At 35.4% G+C, this 18,832-nt stretch overlaps 2 protein-coding genes across 2 annotated transcripts; both read left to right on the forward strand.

Annotated features, from left to right (window-relative positions):
• The first annotated feature begins 4,946 nt into the window (after positions 1–4,946).
• Positions 4,947–11,080, forward strand: LOC21388543 (nucleobase-ascorbate transporter 4). Its single transcript, XM_024162092.1, has 14 exons — positions 4,947–5,467; positions 6,339–6,436; positions 6,573–6,752; positions 7,254–7,354; positions 7,449–7,524; positions 7,968–8,027; positions 8,248–8,432; positions 8,641–8,737; positions 9,051–9,137; positions 9,252–9,310; positions 9,701–9,792; positions 9,931–10,008; positions 10,377–10,537; positions 10,625–11,080. Exons 1-14 carry the CDS (start codon positions 5,368–5,370, stop codon positions 10,841–10,843), a joined length of 1,593 nt encoding a protein of 530 aa, XP_024017860.1. The 5' UTR covers positions 4,947–5,367; the 3' UTR covers positions 10,844–11,080.
• A 1,548-nt stretch (positions 11,081–12,628) lies between these two features.
• LOC112090543 (cyclin-D1-1-like) lies at positions 12,629–14,418 on the forward strand. The gene is made up of 4 exons (XM_024162098.1): positions 12,629–13,277; positions 13,367–13,679; positions 13,941–14,086; positions 14,227–14,418. Exons 1-4 carry the CDS (start codon positions 12,924–12,926, stop codon positions 14,416–14,418), a joined length of 1,005 nt encoding a protein of 334 aa, XP_024017866.1. The 5' UTR covers positions 12,629–12,923.
• Positions 14,419–18,832: the final 4,414 nt, after the last annotated feature.

Genomic DNA, 18,832 nt, shown 5'->3' on the forward strand with positions numbered 1-18,832 from the left:
GGGGGCTTATATTTGGCTGCCCGAACCCGGCCGGACAGCCCGAGCTCGCTCGAATAGCCCGAAATTTTTTTTAAATATTTTTTAATTTTTATAATTATTAAGTTAGTTTGTATTAAAATTATATAAAAATCAAAATCAACATTCAATAGACATTATTAACACAATTGAATAAATTAATCATGTATATTAATTATGTATATTAAATTCGTAATTCATGATTGCCTTGTTAAAAACCTTACCAAGAAAAATTTAATTGGGATAAAAACTTGGCAAGGAAAAAAGAGTGCAATCATTTTGTGACGAATTACAAATTTTACAAACTTACAAAGTTATACAATTACAAATACAATGTCAAAAGTAAATACATATTTACAAATTACAAATTTACAATTTAATTTAAAGCTGAAGGATCGTCTTCAAAATTAAATGTTAATCGATTAAATTTATCGATCCATTCTTAGTTTGCCGGTAAAATTGAGAGATTGAGAGAGATTGAGAGAAATTGAGAGGGATCGAGAGAGTTTGAGTGAGAAAAATGTGTGGGGGATGAGAAATTTTTAGGTTAAAAAATTGATTTTTTTTTTCAAAAAATTCGGGGTGCAACAACTACTTTAGGAATCGATGGGTCGGGTTTGGGCTAGTTTAGTAAAAAAAAACTAGCCGTTGGATGGGTTTTCGGGCATTTGTGTAAATTTTGGGTTTTCGGGTCGGGCACCAACGGTCGGAATTTTGACCGTTTTTCGGGCAAGTCGGGCTTGCCCGGAAAAATTCAAAAAAAAAACTCCGACGGATGGCGGTTGACGGTGCCTACACGGCAACTGGCTCCGACGTGATGTCCAAATTCAAACTGCCCGAGCCCGAGTCCAAATTTACCACTTTGGACAGGCCGGCATATGGGCCTGCCCGCCAGCCCAAAGTTCCACCACTAATCTTGAACCGTTGTGGAGGGCATATTCTTGTGCATTTCTCTTGGATCGCCCGGATACCCCGTGTCCACGTCGTCGAAGAGAAGGTCTTTTTATATTTATGAGTGTTTGAAAATGTTGGGTTATAGCTGTACGAATGTGTGCATAAGACGAAGGAAACTGAAAAAATAATGAATTAGCTCAGAGATAGGCAAATGGAAGTTGTGAATAAATATTCTAAAATATTCTGATGATAATAACGTTTCTATTATTATAAAACATTATACAAGTTAGAGGGAGATGTATGCAAGGCTGTGAGTAGAACTGATCTAATTAAAATATGATTGAATCAGATTTATTTGTAGATGAAAAATAAATAAATATTGTGGGAGGAAAATGTATTCTTACCTAAATTTAAGATTTCTTAGCTTAAAAGGAAGAGAGGAAGAGTGCTCCACTAGTTTTTCTTATGACCTTTCATTTTTATTTGGGAGTTTATTTTTTGGTTAAGAAATAGTTGTTGAAAATGCAAGTTCCAAATTCTTTTATTTTGATGGGGAAAGTTCCCGACCTTTATTTTAAGAGAGAGTTTCCAATATCTCGTGATGGTTTTCTTTACGTCTGTTTACATAATAATAACAAAAATTATAGTAAATAGTATATTTTAAAACTAAATTAAATAAATAAAAAATTTTAAAAAATTTAAAATAAATAACAATAAAAAGCTTTTTAGCTCGTAAATTTAAATTTATCATAGTAAAAAGATTTTTTACCGCGTAAATTTTTCTTTTTAATTAAGAACTAGATTTACATGATAAAAATATTTTTTTAACATGTAAATTTTTATTTTACCGCTATTTACTTGTATTATTTACTATAAATTTACTATTTACTCCATTTTCCCTGATAATAATGTTTTAAAATTACAGTTTTAGAGCCGAGTTTTAAAAGTGACAGGATTTCGTCCCTACTGATCATCAACCACGGTTTAGAGCCAAGTTCACATCCCTAAAAACTATAAAAGCACCCCTTTAGTAAAATGACTAAAAAGGAAAATTAAAAAAAAAAAAAAAAAACAAAAAAGCATTCCTCCCCATTCTTTTTCCTAGGGCTGTTTATAAACCCGAACAACCCGCAAACTCAACCCACCCCGCCCCAACCCAAGCCGAAAAAAATAACCCGCAGTATTATTTTTAAATTTTCGGCTCATTATACCTCTGGCCCGAAGTGTTTAGGACGGATTGCGGGTTGGGCTCATAACAACCCGCAATCCCCAACCCATCCCGCACAAGATACCCCCAAGCTTTCGGCCTAAGCCCAACCTGCCCAAGTTCTACCCTAGGCTCGCTGACATTAGGTAAGACATCTCTAGGAAAGACAATAATTTGTATGTATCTTAATCTATTTTATTATATGAACTCTAAACTATCCAAATTATTACTTAAGTTATTTTCATTTCTCTTGTAGATAACTCAACTTTATGTCCTACTACAACCATTGAGGAGCCTATGAGTGTGGATTGATAAATATGCTTGATGTTGCAATGCTTGCTTTTGATGGATTTGAATTAAGATTTAAGCCTCTATGTTTGCTTTGCTTAAGCTATTTGTTTTATGTTAAGACTAATTTATAAGTGTAGACTAATTTATGTTTGCTTTGTATTTGATGTTGGATGGACTATTTTGTTTCATGTTTGATGTTAGATGGACTGATAAAGATGGTTGCTATTTTTATTTAATGATGAAATTTGAATATTATATTGAACTTTAAGTCTTTAATTTTTTAAATGTTAAAACCGATCACCCAACTCACCCCGCACCGCCCCAACCCAACCCGAACATCGTTGGGTTGTGAAATTTTGTTAGCATCGTTGGGGCTAAATATGTGCAACCCGCACCCTTTGGGGCAGGAAAAAAAAAAACCTATTCCACACCAACCCAACCCATGAACAGCCTTACGTTTTTCCCAAAATTCCATTAATCAGAACTCATGCATTTTCATCATCGACAGCAATATCCATCCACAAAGCAAACGTGCACTTTCTAGTGTCTTTATGAGAATTGTAATGCTGCACCATTTTCCATAACTATGAAGGTTAACAATACTTCTTTTCTGGCCCAATTATCTCTAGGGCCAGAAAAGGATAATAAAATTAGGGCCAACTTTTTCCTTTTCATTTTATTTATCTCTTCCCTCCCTCCCCCGCAAACAAGCGATTCTCTCCCTGAATTTTGAACCCGTGCACCTCTGCTTGCTTTTTTTTCTCCGTTCATTTTATCAATTTGAGTTTAAAATTTGAGTTTTATTATAGTAAAAAATTCTAAAAAATAATTATATTTAATTTTTTTATTACAGTAAAAACTTCTCATATAAAGTCACATTTCAACCTGAATTAACGAACTAAATATTTATTAATAAACGGTTTAAAATATCTACATGTTCTATAACATTTATATTCTCCATTCTTCAATCCTTGTCCCATACCATGGATTTTTTTTTTTTTTTTTCATGAAATCCTTTTAAATTATTAAAGTGGACGGTGGTAGAGTCCTGTTTTTTATTGATCTAAGTGTACGTTCAAGATTTAAAAGTTAAAGAATGCTCTTTTTAGCATTGGATGAAATTTTGCAGAGAGTTAGTTCCCAGTCATATTTGTTTGTTTGTTTATTTTCTTGTACCATGATCAATATTAATTACTTATTGGAATGAAAAGTAATTAGAACGTCCAATTAGTATAAAATTTTTAGGGCCCGTTCCAATTTTTAATTCGAAATGAAATGAATAAGATCTAAAAATATCAGACTTGAGTTGAGGTCTCGACTACACATACCAATGAATTAAATGATCTTTTTTATCATAGTGAAATGGAACTTTGGTTACTCCACCAAAAAAAGAGAAAAAAAGAAGTTTGGTTGTTAAAAGAACGCTCCAAGATTTCCATCTCTTAACGCCCCCATGTTCAAAAATATAAGGTTGGCGTCAATGTTCCCCTCTTAGAACCAAGTGTGTGACTAATAATAGTCCCCAGCTCTATATTTTTCTTCTTCATTCTGTTTTTTTTTTTTGGAAAAAAACTTTTTTAGTCAAATTTTTCTCCAAATTTTCATTAGTTAAATATAGTTCACCAAAACATAACCCAACGGACAACCGCCGGAGAAAATAATCCATGGTTGTTGCACCTTCTTTTGGCTCCCAAGTGTGTGATTAAAATAGTCCCCAGCTCTATATTTTTCTTCTTCTTCTTCTTCTTTTTTTTTTTTTTTGAAAAAAAAAAAACCAGATAACTTTTTTTTCTCCAAATTAGTTTTTTGCTTTTTGTTGGAAAGTACGCAAGCAACAAAACCATCAATTCTTCCATGAAATGCCAAGTTATCTACATCCAATTTTTTTTATTGGGTATTTTTACTTCTGACACGTGGATTGCCACCTAGTCTGTGGACAAGCTGCAGGGCATTTTTGGCCCGGTGGGGTCCTGGGAGATGTCTGTCACTGAGATACGCAGTGCCAGTTCTTATCGTCGTACTTATAGTAGTATTCCTCTTCCTCATTATGCCTCAAATCACGTGATTCCTTCTTCTATTTTTGCCTTTTTTTTTTTTTGGGAATATACACAACAAGTAATCTCTTCTATTATTATCATGTAAAAACAAGTTTAGAAAATTTTCCTTGTTGATGAATAAGACCAATTTTAGTTAAGAATTGATCTCAAAAGAAACAAGAAAAATAGAAATAGTTTAGAATCGAATGACTAGAAAGGGTATTATAAACCGATAAACGTTACTTTCACAAACATTAGCAAAAGTAAATAACAACGTAATAAGTTAAAATTATGGAAGACTACAGTGCTTTCTTTTTTCCCAATTGCGTTAATTATGTATCAAAATCAAACACAACAACTAATTTAGCTGGAAAATGCTACCTTAAAAAGGTATTGAACATGTTCAATCTCTTGTTTGATAAGAAAACACCCCATTACGAAAAAAAAGAAAAGAAAAAAAAAACAACAATAACTCCATGTAAGAGAGAGAGAGAGAGGGAGCATTGCTTGAGGTAGAGGGCGGTTGGTAGAGCTAAGAAGAAGAAAATGGCTGGCGCGCGTGGCAGTGGAAAAACGGAAGAAAGTAGCCCAAGTAGCCCCACTAAAATGGCAAAAAATACTGCAATGTAATAAACCAAAGAAGAAAAGAAAAGCAAGAAAAGAAAAGATGGTGAGAAGTGACAGGCAAGGCAAGGCAGCTTCTGAAATATTGTCATAACTTCGCCGCCTAATATCGTTCTCTTTAGCTCCTTCGAATTGGTCTTCACTCTCATTATCATCAGTTTATCACTCCTCTCTCTTTCTCTCCTTTTCGCTTCCATTTTCCTATCTTTCTTCTTCTTCTTCTTCTTCTTCTTCTTCTTCAGGCAAACTTCTTTCTTCTTCATTTTCTCTGCTCCTCAAGCCACATTTACAGATACAACAATGGCGGGAGGACCGCCGAAGATTGATGAGTTTCATCCTCATCCCGTCAAGGAACAGCTTCCCGGCGTTGATTTCTGCCTCAACAGTTCTCCTCCTTGGCGTACATCTCTCTCTCTCTGAACATTGTTTTATTTTATCTTTCTTTCTTTTTTCTTGCGTTTGTTTTTCCAGTTTCCTCAGAATCTGGCTCACTTTGTTTTGATTCCGGTCTCTGTTTTTACGGTGAATCCGAATAGGTTCGACGTTTGTGATGATCTTCCGTCATTTCTTATTTGTTATGTTTTTGTTTTTGTTAGCGTTCGAGTTGCCTCGTACACACGCCTTTCTTTCTTTTTTTTTTTTCAAGAGTGTACTACGATGTATATCTCTTGCAAGTTCGTCAATCCGGACGGTATAGTATTCACCGTAGGAAAAGTTTCTCCCGGTTTTGTTCTGGTCTTGTTTGGTAGCCGAGAAAAAAATTATAAGGAAAGGTCTATTTCTATTTTTTGTTCTTTATGTTCCTAAAAAGATTCTTTCTCTTCGTTTGAGCGTTGCTCCATTTGCTGTCCACTTCCAGTTTTCTCGTTACTTGCTCTGTTTTCTCTACGTAGTCTTACTTACAAAAACCATAGCTGACACTATTTTTTGTTAGATTTTCATGGCTCTCTTTGTTATAGTTCTGTTCTTATTATGGTACTCCATTTTCGTAGTACTTCACTAATTCTGATTGCATTTGTTCTCGTTGGAGTTGGTGTATTAATATATTATGTCGCTCGCAAGTTCGTCAATCTCGATAATGGTCTTCTAGCTTATGCTAAATCTTGTTTGGTTGCTGAGACAATCTTCATTTTCCTTTTTTTCTCGTGCTTCACGTATTCCTCTTGCCACCAGCCTGGTTCCTTATGGTTTTATTATGTATTCTCATGAATTTGATAAACTAGAAGTAAGTTCCAAACAATTTTTCGAACTTCTTTTGTTTTTTTTTGTAGCTGAGGCAATAATTCTGGGATTTCAACACTTCCTGGTGATGCTTGGAACCACTGTTTTCATCCCCACACTACTTGTTCCTTTGATGGGTGGTGGCAACGTAAGACGCTCTAGAGAGACTAAAATCTTTTTTGCATTCCATTTTCCATTTTTGAGTTTTTCTTTGTTTCTTACTCCAATTTGACGATAATTGATTAATTTCTATCTGTAATTAATATTAAAAAAAATAAAAATAGGTGGAGAAGGCTCAAGTTATAGAGACTTTGCTCTTTGTTGCTGGTATAAACACCCTCTTGCAGACTTGGGTTGGCACTAGGCTTCCGGTGGTGATGGGGGGTTCCTATGCTTTCATTATCCCTGCCATATCTGCCTCTCATCACAGGAGATTTTACAGATATGAATTTAATCCCCATCAGGTTGGTCTAGCACAACCCATTTTCCCATTTGTTTTCTTCCCTCTGTTGGTTATTTGTCATAATGAAAATGGATGCTGAAAGAAAAGTATTTATGATCACTTTTTTTGTTGCTTGTTAGAAAGGAAGTAAGAAAAGATAAAAATAAAATAAAATAAAAAAGATCTACGGGAAGCGGAAATTGGGAAAGGACATTCGTATCACTCTATCTGAATGTATTTGTAGCATACAGAAATTCCTTTAGCTCTACTTGTTTGTTGCCATAATGAAAAGATGGTAACAAAGTATGTGCTTATGAAGCCTCTCTTTGTTATTTGCTAGAAAGAATGAAAGAAAAAGGAAAAGAGATTTTCAGGAAGTAGGACCTTGCTGTCACTCTTTCTAAACGTATTTGTAGAATATATTGATTTCTTTAGCTCCGTGGACCCTTTAGAGATGAGTATTGGATATGATTCGCCTAAGTTTTTGCATATTTACAAAGTCATTTTACGTTGTATTTTTTAGAGGTTTAAACAAACCATGCGAGCTGTACAAGGAGCACTAATTGTTGCATCTGCTGTTCAAATTCTCCTGGGATTCATTGGCTTTGTGAGAATCTTTGCGAGGTAGGTTGTGTGGAAACTCCGTCTATCTTCGACGATGTGCACATTGGTTGTTCATTTATCTGATCAAAGATCTTGGTCTCGTCATATATGATAGGTTTCTGAGTCCTCTTGGTGCCATTCCTCTTGTGACGCTAACTGGACTTGGGCTCTATGCGCTTGGTTTTCCAAATGTAAGAATGCTTAACCTGTCACACCATTATGGTACGAGTAACATAATACTTGTTTATCGAACAACTTCTATTTCTTCTTTTAGATTAAGAGTTCTCAGATCTGTTTCCAGTGGACTAAGATGTATCCTTGTCATTAGGGAAAAAAAGAAAAGGAAAAACATAACTGACTTTTCTTGTTTAGACATAGAATTTAGAAATCCCAAATTCCTTGCGGCTTTTCTTCTTCAATCGTCTATTTGGGGAGCATATCACAAGTGTAAAAAACAAGACCGTCTTAAAAACAGTTTAATGCTTAAGATGATTCGTAAGAAAAAGTTCAGTTGATTAGAATTTTTGTGTATAAGTATGGGTAGAGGGTTATTTATGTTCAAGGTCAAGATACATGTAATTTGCATAGATGTTCATTGTTTACTAAAATGAAATGTATTGCTTGTTGCTTGTAGCTGGCAAGATGTATTGAACTCGGACTTCCAACATTGGTTATTGTGGTTTTTTTATCCCAGGTGAGCAGCAATTTTATCATTTTTTTAAACATTAAAGGAAACTCTGGAATAGTTATTTGCATTAGTTCTTTCAAACCTTTAACAAGTAACACATTTATTGTAAGACGATACAGGAGTGTTGAAGTCGGATAACTGAATCTACATTTTCTACATTGCTTTTTGAATAATGTCACTTGCACTTCTTGACACTTCTTCTAATGTCTAACCGATGCTACTGCAGTATGTTCCATACATGATAGGATCGAAAAGACAGGTGTTTGATCGCTTTGCTGTCCTAGTATCGGTTGCATTAGTTTGGGGATTTGCAGAAATTTTGACTGCAGCTGGTGCATATAAGAATAAATCTCCGCTCACTCAAATTAGTTGCCGCACTGATCGTTCTGGGCTCATTAGCGCAGCCCCTTGGTAAGCTTATACATTATCGTTTCTTCAAGCTTAGATCACTGAACATTTGGAATGTCAAGTTAGTTTTTAAACTTAAAACCATGATTTATAATGTGATTATTACTTATCTTAAAATGACTAAGTAGGTTAGCTCATAAATTGTTTCTTTGTTGTTTCTTCACCTTTTCCTAGAACTTGTGGACTATAATAGTTTCTTCAACACGTGTAGGATAAGGGTTCCATATCCATTTCAATGGGGTGGTCCTACTTTCAACGGCGGGGATGCTTTTGCAATGGCAGCTGCGGCTCTTGTTGCCCTTGTTGAGGTTTGATCTATTGAGCTAAATCATCATTTTTTTTTATTTTTTTATTTTTTTACCATAAGATACCCGTTTTAATGATACCGTTGCTCAATAAACATGTTTAAAATGAGAATTTTCCGGCTTATAAAATTATGATTGCAACAGCCTTGGCAAAGATTCTTATTGTCAATACATATGCCACAAGTCAAGTATCTCTTTTATTCTGTAAACACACAAATCTGATTTTAATGCTTTCTTTTTCTAGTACTTAATCTAAGCTACATTACTTTTAACCGCGCTTGACATATTTTTCTTGCTTGATATTTGTTTGTTGCAGTCAATGGGTGTTTTTATTGCAGCATCAAGGTATAGCAGTGCCACTCTTCCACCGCCATCTGTTCTCACTCGAGGTGTTGGCTGGCAGGTATTCAAGTGATCCAACAATGTCTCATCTTTGTCATGATGTACGATTAGACTGTTATACGTACCTTCCACAGTTCCAGTTCTGATTCAATTTGTTAATCTGTATGGAATTCAGGGTATAGGCACGTTATTGAATGGCATATTTGGCGCAGGAATTGGCTCCACAGCATCAGTGTACAGATTTAAGTTCTTCAGTTTCTGTAGCATTTGTTGTATAATGAGAATATGACTTGACTACACTGCACAAAGTGCCTGACCATGATTAACTGTGAAAACTTGACCTGGTTTTCATATCTCATGGCCAAAGTTGATGGAATGTTGCGGTCTTACCTAAATACTTACATTCAATCGTAACATGTTACATGAGAAAATATGGAAATTGGAAAGTATTTTAGTTTTTTCTTGGGAAGATTGTAGATTACTTTGAAGATCACTTCGCATGATTGCAAGTACATTATACACTACCTATATACCTAGCTTAGTTTTCTTAAATAAGCGTCTGGATTCCTAATATAGTATCAAGACTGAGTGAATTTATAATCTAACAATTTTATGTTTATGTAGTGAAAATGCGGGACTTTTGGGATTGACACGTGTTGGAAGTCGGAGAGTAATTCAGATATCCGCGGCATTTATGCTTTTCTTCTCTGTATTAGGTATGCTATTCAACAGTCCATATTCTGTCATTATGCTTTGGCTGGCCTAACTGTTGTTATTCAATCTGTTCACTACGAACATCTAATCTCTTGCATTACTGTATGGTCTGATGGTGTTGATATTTACGTCACTAACAGGAAAATTCGGGGCTATTCTCGCTTCAATACCTTTGCCTATTTTCGCGGCTTTATATTGCGTTCTGTTTGCCTATGTGGGTGCGTGTTCTTCTCAATATCTTTGTCATGAAGTTGCGTTGGAAAGTCTAATTCTGCCTCCTATTTAGTTGTCTTCTCCTAAGTTTTTGGTCATCTACTTCATTAAATTAATGACAGTTTCTTGCAAAATATATATATATATATATTATGGAAAAGAAGATCGTGTTATAAAACATAATCAATTTTGCAAGAAATTGTCACCAATCTTACGACGATAATTAATATAAAAACTCGGTAAATAGCATGTTGCAGTTTTAAGACATTCATAACATTATAATCGATGCTTGAATTTTGAAAATTAACTAATCTTTGCACAAAATGTAAATAACCGAGTTTTTTATTGTGATAATGTACCTTACGGTGAGCAGCCTCTGCCGGTCTCAGTTTCCTCCAGTTCTGCAACCTCAACAGCTTCAGAACTAAGTTCATACTGGGCTTTTCTCTCTTCATGGGTCTATCTGTGCCTCAGTACTTCTTTGAATACCTTATAACTTCCGGGCATGGTCCTGTTAATACCGGTTCCACACCAGTGAGTAAATCTGAATTACAACTTATTTGTTGCTCATGGTGTCTACAGAAAGGGTCAGACCAAAACCTCTTTTTTTTTTTATTGCAGTTCAACAACGTAATGCAAGTGATATTCTCATCCGCGGCGACAGTGGCAATTATGGTTGCTTTCTTCTTGGATTGCACTCACGGTTTCAGGGACGGATCGACTCGGCTAGATAGTGGCAGGCACTGGTGGGGAAGGTTCAGGTACTTCGATGCAGATACTAGGAGCGCGGAGTTCTACTCGCTGCCTTATAACATGAATAGGTTTTTCCCATCATACTAACCTTTTGGCTGCTTTCTTATAATCAATGAGGAGCTAAGAAAAGATGTGTGCAAGGAAAAATACAGTAGTAAGATAAATGGAGAGCATTAGAAGCTGCTGAAAATGTGACAGTCTTTCTTGTGTTCGTATAAGCAATAGATATGATTCTGCTATTACGGGATTATTAGTGAAAGCTTAAAAGCAATAGAAGTACCGACTTTGGAGTACTTTTTGTTTTGCGCTACATGTTGTTATTGAAAAAGCAAAAGATTGGTCGTCTTTTCAAGAGATTCAATTAAAAGTTAAAAAGTAATTTTTCAGAAACTCAATTAACAATCCAAAGTGGTTTCCCAGTCACGGTGGCTTTTCTGTCACTTCAAAAGTTGTCAATATTTGAATTGCGCCATTGAAAGCTCCACCGAAATTGAGGTTGTCCCAGCTCTGTGATTTTCTTCCACGTCCTTTCTCTTTTTTTTTTAGCTGTCGCTTCATTTTCCACAAAGTTTCAATAGGAAAAATATGAATCTTTTACAAAACGAAATCTTGATGCTGGTACCAAAATAAAATTTTCCCTAGTATTGAACTCTAATAGGATCCATCACAATCTCTTCACTGTTTATATTATTGCATTCAATTCAATTCAGTGCAGGTCATCTGACTGCCTTGTGGGAATCCCATAGTCCTAGTACGGAGTTAGCTTGGCTAATACTGTAGTTTCCACAATTTTACGAGTTAAAATGTCTCAGCCTAGAGAGACAAATAGGGCTATATTCTCTCCCCTTTTTATTCGGGCTAATAAATAATAGAATAGTCTACTAGAAAAATGTTATAATCATTGGGTAGAGCATTAACTTATAGGGAGAGTGCTTAAGGCCTCGTTCGTTTCGCGAATTTGAGTTTAGAATTCGAGTTTTACTATAGTAAAAAGTTCTTATAAATAGTCACATTTAACTTTTTTATTACAGTAAAAAGTTCTCATATAAAATCACATATCAACTCGAATTTTAAACTCGAATCAGCGAAACGAACGAGGCTTAAGTAATTATAAACTTACATGTTAAGTTCATATTTTAATAATGTGAGATTTAATCAAGATCTTAACAAAAAAAACACGCGTCTAACATTTGGATTTAATTTTCCATGAATATGTACGGAGAATGATGAGCCAAACAATGTTCTAAGTCATGGACATTTTTAACCCAAGGCTGAAGTTCTTCATACCAAAAGGTGACGTGAACATATTACGCATATTTCGCTTGCAATTGCAAGACATAAATGTGTCGTTTTGGTAGATGCCAAAGAACACACAAATCGGGCTCTCCAAATTATTTTCTCTGCGTTGGAGTCCAACTGGGCTTCACAATCACAAAGACAAGATTAATCACTAGGCTTAATTTGCTCATGGACTATGTAGAATAGGTGGTCCACTGGGCCTATTTGATTTTCTACTGTGCTTGGCGCCCATAGTCAAATCACCATTCCCTCCATCATTCTTCCTTCTTTACTTTCCACCACAGATGACATGATCTTCACAAACATCCTCATCGTCTCATCCCCACCATTGAATTGATCTTATGTTTACACAATTCAACCGTCACATATGACGCCCCTCTTTTTTATTTATTTATAAATTTTGCTGAATAGTTTTTACTCCAGTTTCTGATACATCATTCTCTCTTTAGAGAGAGAGACACCCCCCACTGTCACTCACTCACTCATTCAGTGACCTGACTCACCCACAAACAAACAAAACTAAAACGAAATACATTTACTGAAAACAAAAATAAATAAACGAAAACACAGCAATCAGACCGACCGAGAGCGTAAAGAGAGAGGGGAAAAATTAAAAAGAGGCAAAAAAAAAAAAAAAAGCAATTTAACTCTAATAATTAATACAGCAAGAAAGAGTGACGAAAAAAATTAAAAAAAAAAAAAAAAAAGAAAGAAGAGTGACTGTGGCTTACCCAAACCCATAAGACCGCGCCATGACCATACACAGCTCCATTACCATCATCCACACAGACACACAGCCCTCTGTTATCTCGCCCTCCTCAATGCCGTCACCGCCGTTATCACGCTGTTAAACCCTCACTCCTCCACAATGTCGTCGGACTCCGCCTCCTACAGTCTCTACTGCGCCGAGGACGCCACAGACCTCAACTCCTCCGACGCCGACACGTGGATCTCCCACCACCCTCCGTACATATCTTGTTCATCCCCTCATTCTCCGCCGTCCGATGACAACGTCGTGGCGGAACTCATCGAGTCGGAGGTCCGATATATGCCGGAATCGGACTACCTCCGGCAGTGTCGCGACCGCTCCGTCGACGTCACCGCCCGCCAGGACTCCATCAACTGGATCTTAAAGGTCCACGCCCTCCACCGCTTCAGCCCCGTCACCGCCTTCCTCTCCATCAACTACTTCGACCGCTTCCTCTCATCCCATTCTCTCCCCGTAAGAATACTACGCCATTAAAGACCCCATTTTTCTTTAATTAATTCTAGGGAATATTGAAAACGTCGTTTTCGTTTTCGTTTCTGCAGAAGCCGAGTGGCTGGCCGTTTCAGCTGCTGTCCGTGGCGTGCTTGTCGTTGGCGGCGAAGATGGAGGAGCCACGTGTCCCGCTGCTATTAGACCTCCAAATGTGCGAGCCAAAGTACGTGTTCGAGCCCAAGACGGTTCAAAGAATGGAGCTCTGGGTCATGTCCACTCTCGATTGGCGATTGCGCTCCGTCACGCCCTTCGACTTCCTCCATTTCTTCATCTCCAAGCTTCCTTCTTCTTCCTCTCTCCGCGAAGACTCCTTTGCTCGGATCTTCTCCGCTTCCTCCGATCTCGTCCTCAGCACCACCCGCGGTTCGTACTCAAAGAAAAGTATATCATTTCGTTTTCAATTTCGATGCTTTTTTGGTTAGTTAGTAATGGTTAAGATCGGCGTTTTCTTTTATTGTGTTTTCAGTTGCTTGCTCGGATCTTCTCCGCTTCCTCCGATCTCATCCTCAGCACCACCCGCGGTTCGTACTCAAAGAAAAGTATATCATTTCGTTTTCAATTTCGATGCTTTTTTGATTAGTTAGTAATGGTTAAGATCGGCGTTTTCTTTTATTGTGTTTTCAGTTACCGATTTCTTAGGGTTTACACCTTCGTCGATTGCGGCGGCGGCGGTGCTCTGCGCCGCCCGGGAAAGCTCCGATTCTCAGTTGAGACTTTGCCATGAAGCCACGACGTCGTTTTACTTTCACAATGACGAGAGAGTAAACAAAGTATTATAATAATTAATATTAAAGCTCTTTTTGCGTCGAAGAATTTCTAGAGCATTGAAAGCAGTGTAAAATGCAAAAAATCTCTCGTGGTAATAATAATTGTAATATATATTTTTCTTTTTCTTTTTCTTTTTGGAAAGGAAATGGTTAGAAGCTGTCACCAACTTATGGAGAACTATCTGTTAGACACGTGTCCAGCATGCCGCCACAAAGACCGGAGAGCCGAGCCGGTGGCGCCGCCGAGTCCGGTTGCCGTTCTCGACGCGGCGGCTTGCGGCAGCGCCCAAGCGGCCACGATCCTCTGCACCGGATGTACAGCAGCATTAGGATGAACCTCTGCATATTATCAACACGTGGAAAAAAGAGATTTACTTTTGAATTTTTTCTTTTGGGTTTCCTCATTTCGTCGTCGTAAAATATGAAAGGGCGAATGCCGGAAATGGAATGGAGAATTTCGAGAAGGGAATTGAGAAGAGAATTGAGAAAATGAGTGTAGTGGGAATTTTTGTAATTTTTTATTTTAAATAATTATTAGCAAATACTAAAATTTTTTTTCTTCTTATTAATAAGGGCTTTTTAGTAAATGAAGAAATATGTGGTTAAGTGCGCGCTCTTTTGTACTGTGTGAATAGGGAACTGTCTAATCATGTCTCAATTATTCCCAAAACACTTTCAACTCAATCATCTCCGCATAAAAACCGCTGAACCAATGGGGTCATAATGGAGCCAGCACTTTTCTTTTACAATTCCTTTGACAATAATGCCCTTCGCAAATATTGTATAAAAAGTTTCCTTTGGGATTGGGTAAATTCTTCAGGACTTTCCTGTTTATTTTGGTTGTGGGCCCTAGGGTCTTTAACAATAGCCACGTGTCCGACATGAGTACGGTTTGCTTGGAATCGATATTGTCAAAATGGGTGCTTCTTGCTTGTTCTTTTAGAGTTTAACTTGAGTATAATTTTTAAGTTAAATTTAAATTATAACTTGAGTTAAACTTGTAACTTGAGTTTATGTTTAGTTGTGTATATTTGAGTTATGGTTTGAGATAATAATCTTTTTGAGTTTGTGTTTGAGTGAATCAAAACTTAAATTTGTATTTAGATATTATTTTAATAAAAACTCAATGTTGATGAAAAATTTTAATAGGGTATATGGGTCGGGTTTTATTCGTCTTTTCGTTGTCAATGCATAGAAAAAAAAATCATCTCAATCAGAATTAAAACGAAAAAGTTATAGCATTTTTAAGAATAGAAAAAATACTGTTCATTAATTTGAGTTCAAGTTTCTGAACTCGAATTGAAGGGGAAACTTGAACTCGAGTTTTAGTCATAAACTTGAATTTGAACTTGAGTTTAAATTCGAGTTTAAACTTAAAAGAACATGAACTCCAATAAAATTGTAACTAGAGTTGCTTTTTTTTGAGTTTTTCACTCAAAAGAACAAACCCTTAATTTTCAGATTTAAATTTTTAATTTAAGTTAAAATTTAATTTTATGTGAAAATTTTTTATTATAATAAAAAATATTAAATGTGATTTTTTATGAAAATTTTTAATTATAATAAAATTAGAATTAAAAATTTAAATTAATAAAATAAATGAGTCATGTGGCTTATTTTTAGACGGTTATTGGAAACAAATGCACAAGGTAATTAATAATGAGGCATTACGTGATAATCATTCTTGCATTACCAAAAGGGTGAAGTTGCAATACGTTGATTTATCAAAAGAGAGGTAGAAAGAACAATTACTTTTCATGATTTTTTTTTCTAATTATTTACAATATACTATAATAACTCTACATATCTATACACAGTAAAGTCTGAATAAATTAGATAGGGTTATGTATGAAATTTGGACAGATATTAAGCAAAGAGGAAGAGTAGGTAAAATGTGTCTATATTTTTGTTCTGTTCGCTTTGTGGATTCGAATTGTGTGGGCTTAAATCTATATGCGGGTTTTCTGTGATGCTAACTGGCATTTAATGTAAAGTCTAAATAAGAAATAAAATTTAAACTAACATTTAGTTACATTATTAAAACTATGAATTTTTAGCAGTAAATTGGGTTACAACCTTAAAAACTTTAGGGGAATAAAATTAAATTCAACCTTTAATTTTAGATTCAAATGAACTTTAAACCCAAATTTAAGTTTAAAATATTATGCAATCAGATAAGAATTTAAACTGTTTTGAGTTCAAATCCTTCACAATCCTTTAAACAAACAGCCTATTTATCTTGTATTCTACTAATATTCTATTGTCTTCCCAGCTTTAATTTTTTAAAAAGGATGCAGTGTTTTTATAAAATGATACTTTTATATGCTCAAATATTAATTTGAGCCAAAAATATTTCATGACTCAACATTTTCCTCTCTGAATTATTCAGTACACCACGTTATATTATTTATGTGGTATACTCGTTTAATGAGATTGTATCATTTAGACATTTTGTTCATTTTTATTTTTATCTTTCTTAATAGGTATTTGCATTTATTATTGAGTCAAAAATACTTATTATTCTCCCCGATTTTTTTTTTAATGACTTAACTTTAAATTATTATTTTTATTCCTAAAATACAATAATCAAACTTTTCTAATGTCCCTTGCTATTCCATCGGTTGAGGAAAAAAAAAAAAGCTTTCTATCATTCATCTGCTTTATCTGCACAACAGGGTTATCTTTCAGTTCCGCCATTGAAGTGTTAAAGACAAGACAACAAAGAGCTCAACAATTGAAAAAGGTATTAATCTATTCAAAGTTTTGTAAGAAGGTCTTCATTTTTTTATTTATTTTAAATAGTTTTGTGCACTTGGGTAATGATTCTTGTTATATATATATATACACACACACACTCACACATTTATTATTTGGTTTATACCATTGTCATCTTCATATATTTATTAGAAAAAAAGAATCTTGATAAAAAAAAATATTGTTCGAAATTTTTATATGCTCTCTTACAGATGATATTGAATTCGTCAATAGAGAAGGTGATAGTGACAATTTATTGGGGAAAGTAATATCTAGTGAGGATGAGGCTTATGAATTCTACAATAATTATGCACTGAGGATTGGCTTTAGTATTCGATTATTTATATTTTTTGTTAAACTCAATTGTTGAGTTAAATATAGTTTCATGTTTCTTTCCCATTTGGATTACTGTTTTTTTTTTTTATATGCTCAATTTGGAACGAAATAGACAAGCAAGAACGATAGTTCATGAAAGATTGAATTCAAAATGTATATGAATATATTTTACTCAAAGTAAGGAACGTATAAAAAGTAAAAGTATTATAAAAAATATATATATGTTAGCAACTTAAGTTTAAAAAAAAAAAAGAAGAAAGTTCAGCTGATGGAATAATAAGGGATGTTGAGAGAAATTTAATTATTGTATTTTAGGAATAAAAATAATAATTTAAAATTAAGTCATTAACATAAATAAATTATGTAGAATAATAAGTGTTTTTGACTCAATAATTCAATCATTGATAAGAACTAATAAATAACTCAAGTTTCATTCAAATAAATCATTTTTACTTACTTAAGGTTCATACTATACAACTATTTAAAGTAAAAAAGCAGTAGAAACTAGAATAAACAGTGCAGTAGCAATAAATGCTCGGTACTTCCATAATCTCATCATCTTGTTTTTTTTTTCATTCTATATCCCTCCCCAGTCTCGAATCACAAGAAGTTGGAGCGGATCTTTGATCTTTTATTTATTAGTATTCCCCTTCCTTGGATTGGGACGCATACATCGAGAATCCAGTAGTGTGCAATTCATTTTTATAAGATAGATAGATTGTCCCCTATTAGTCATATAGGTAAAAAAAAATAGGAGCGGGTAGGTTGAATCTGAAAAGTACTCTGTCGGGGTAACTATGTTAAGTTAATTGCGTATCGTAAAAAAAAGATTTATGTGCTCCCGGGAAATAAATTGCTACTCTATTCGATGGACCAGGAACAATCGAAAAAAGCCAGACCAGTACGATATCTCTTTGAATCCTGAATATGGTGATCCCCCCGATATTATTCCTGGGATGGGAGGGAGTAGGTCTTGCTTCCTATTTGTTAATTCATTTCTGGTGTGCGAGTGAAGTCTTTTAACCACTTTCTTACCCAGAACCTTAACTATAAGAGACTTCCTCCATGGTTGATAAATTCTCCTTTTAGTTTCCCCATTAATGTTGATCACAAGGAGACAATTCGAAGGGCCCTGGTTATGGATTTGCTGCTCATCTTCTTCCCACTCGTCTGATTCAAAGCCTTCAGACTCTGGTTCCGAGATCTCAAGATAGCATGAGCCCTTGTGCTGTACCTGCATGAGAACATCACGAAAGGACAGTGGTGGATTACCGTCTTCCTTTGATCACTTCCATGGTCCGGGACTCTTCCCAGGGTCCGGAGGTAGCTCACAAAGGTCGCCAGTTTCAGTCGTCACAGAGGTCGCCATTCCTTAGCCCCTCATTGGCCTCCTTTTGACTTTCTTGAAGTAATTCTTTTGTCATCTTTGGAAAGTCGACGAAAGTTGGTTCTGGCTTGTCTTCCATGCAAGTAAAAGCAGAGGATAGAATGGTAATTACAGTGACTCAAAACATAATTTGGAGAGTTCGGAACGATTTTATCCACGGATTTGGGGTAGACTTCAGAGAGTCCCTTTCGAACGTGTGAGGACGACACGTGGAGAAATGGCACGTTAGCAAATGGCCAAAGACCATGGAGAGAGAAAGAGAAACTCGTAGG

This window comes from Morus notabilis, unplaced genomic scaffold (genome assembly GCF_000414095.1).
Source record: "Morus notabilis unplaced genomic scaffold, ASM41409v2 Scaffold722, whole genome shotgun sequence".
NCBI lineage: Eukaryota > Viridiplantae > Streptophyta > Magnoliopsida > Rosales > Moraceae > Morus > Morus notabilis.

Bases quoted from the DNA above. Each gene is read 5' to 3' on its own strand.
- LOC21388543 (XM_024162092.1), top strand. From the start codon at position 5,368: ATGGCGGGAGGACCGCCGAAGATTGATGAGTTTCATCCTCATCCCGTC. The intron at 8,738-9,050 runs GTTTGATCTATT...TGTTTGTTGCAG, and splicing joins CTCTTGTTGCCCTTGTTGAG to TCAATGGGTGTTTTTATTGC. The intron at 9,138-9,251 runs GTATTCAAGTGA...TATGGAATTCAG, and splicing joins CTCGAGGTGTTGGCTGGCAG to GGTATAGGCACGTTATTGAA.
- LOC112090543 (XM_024162098.1), top strand. From the start codon at position 12,924: ATGTCGTCGGACTCCGCCTCCTACAGTCTCTACTGCGCCGAGGACGCC. The intron at 13,680-13,940 runs GTTCGTACTCAA...TTGTGTTTTCAG, and splicing joins CGTCCTCAGCACCACCCGCG to TTACCGATTTCTTAGGGTTT. The intron at 14,087-14,226 runs GTATTATAATAA...CTTTTTGGAAAG, and splicing joins ATGACGAGAGAGTAAACAAA to GAAATGGTTAGAAGCTGTCA.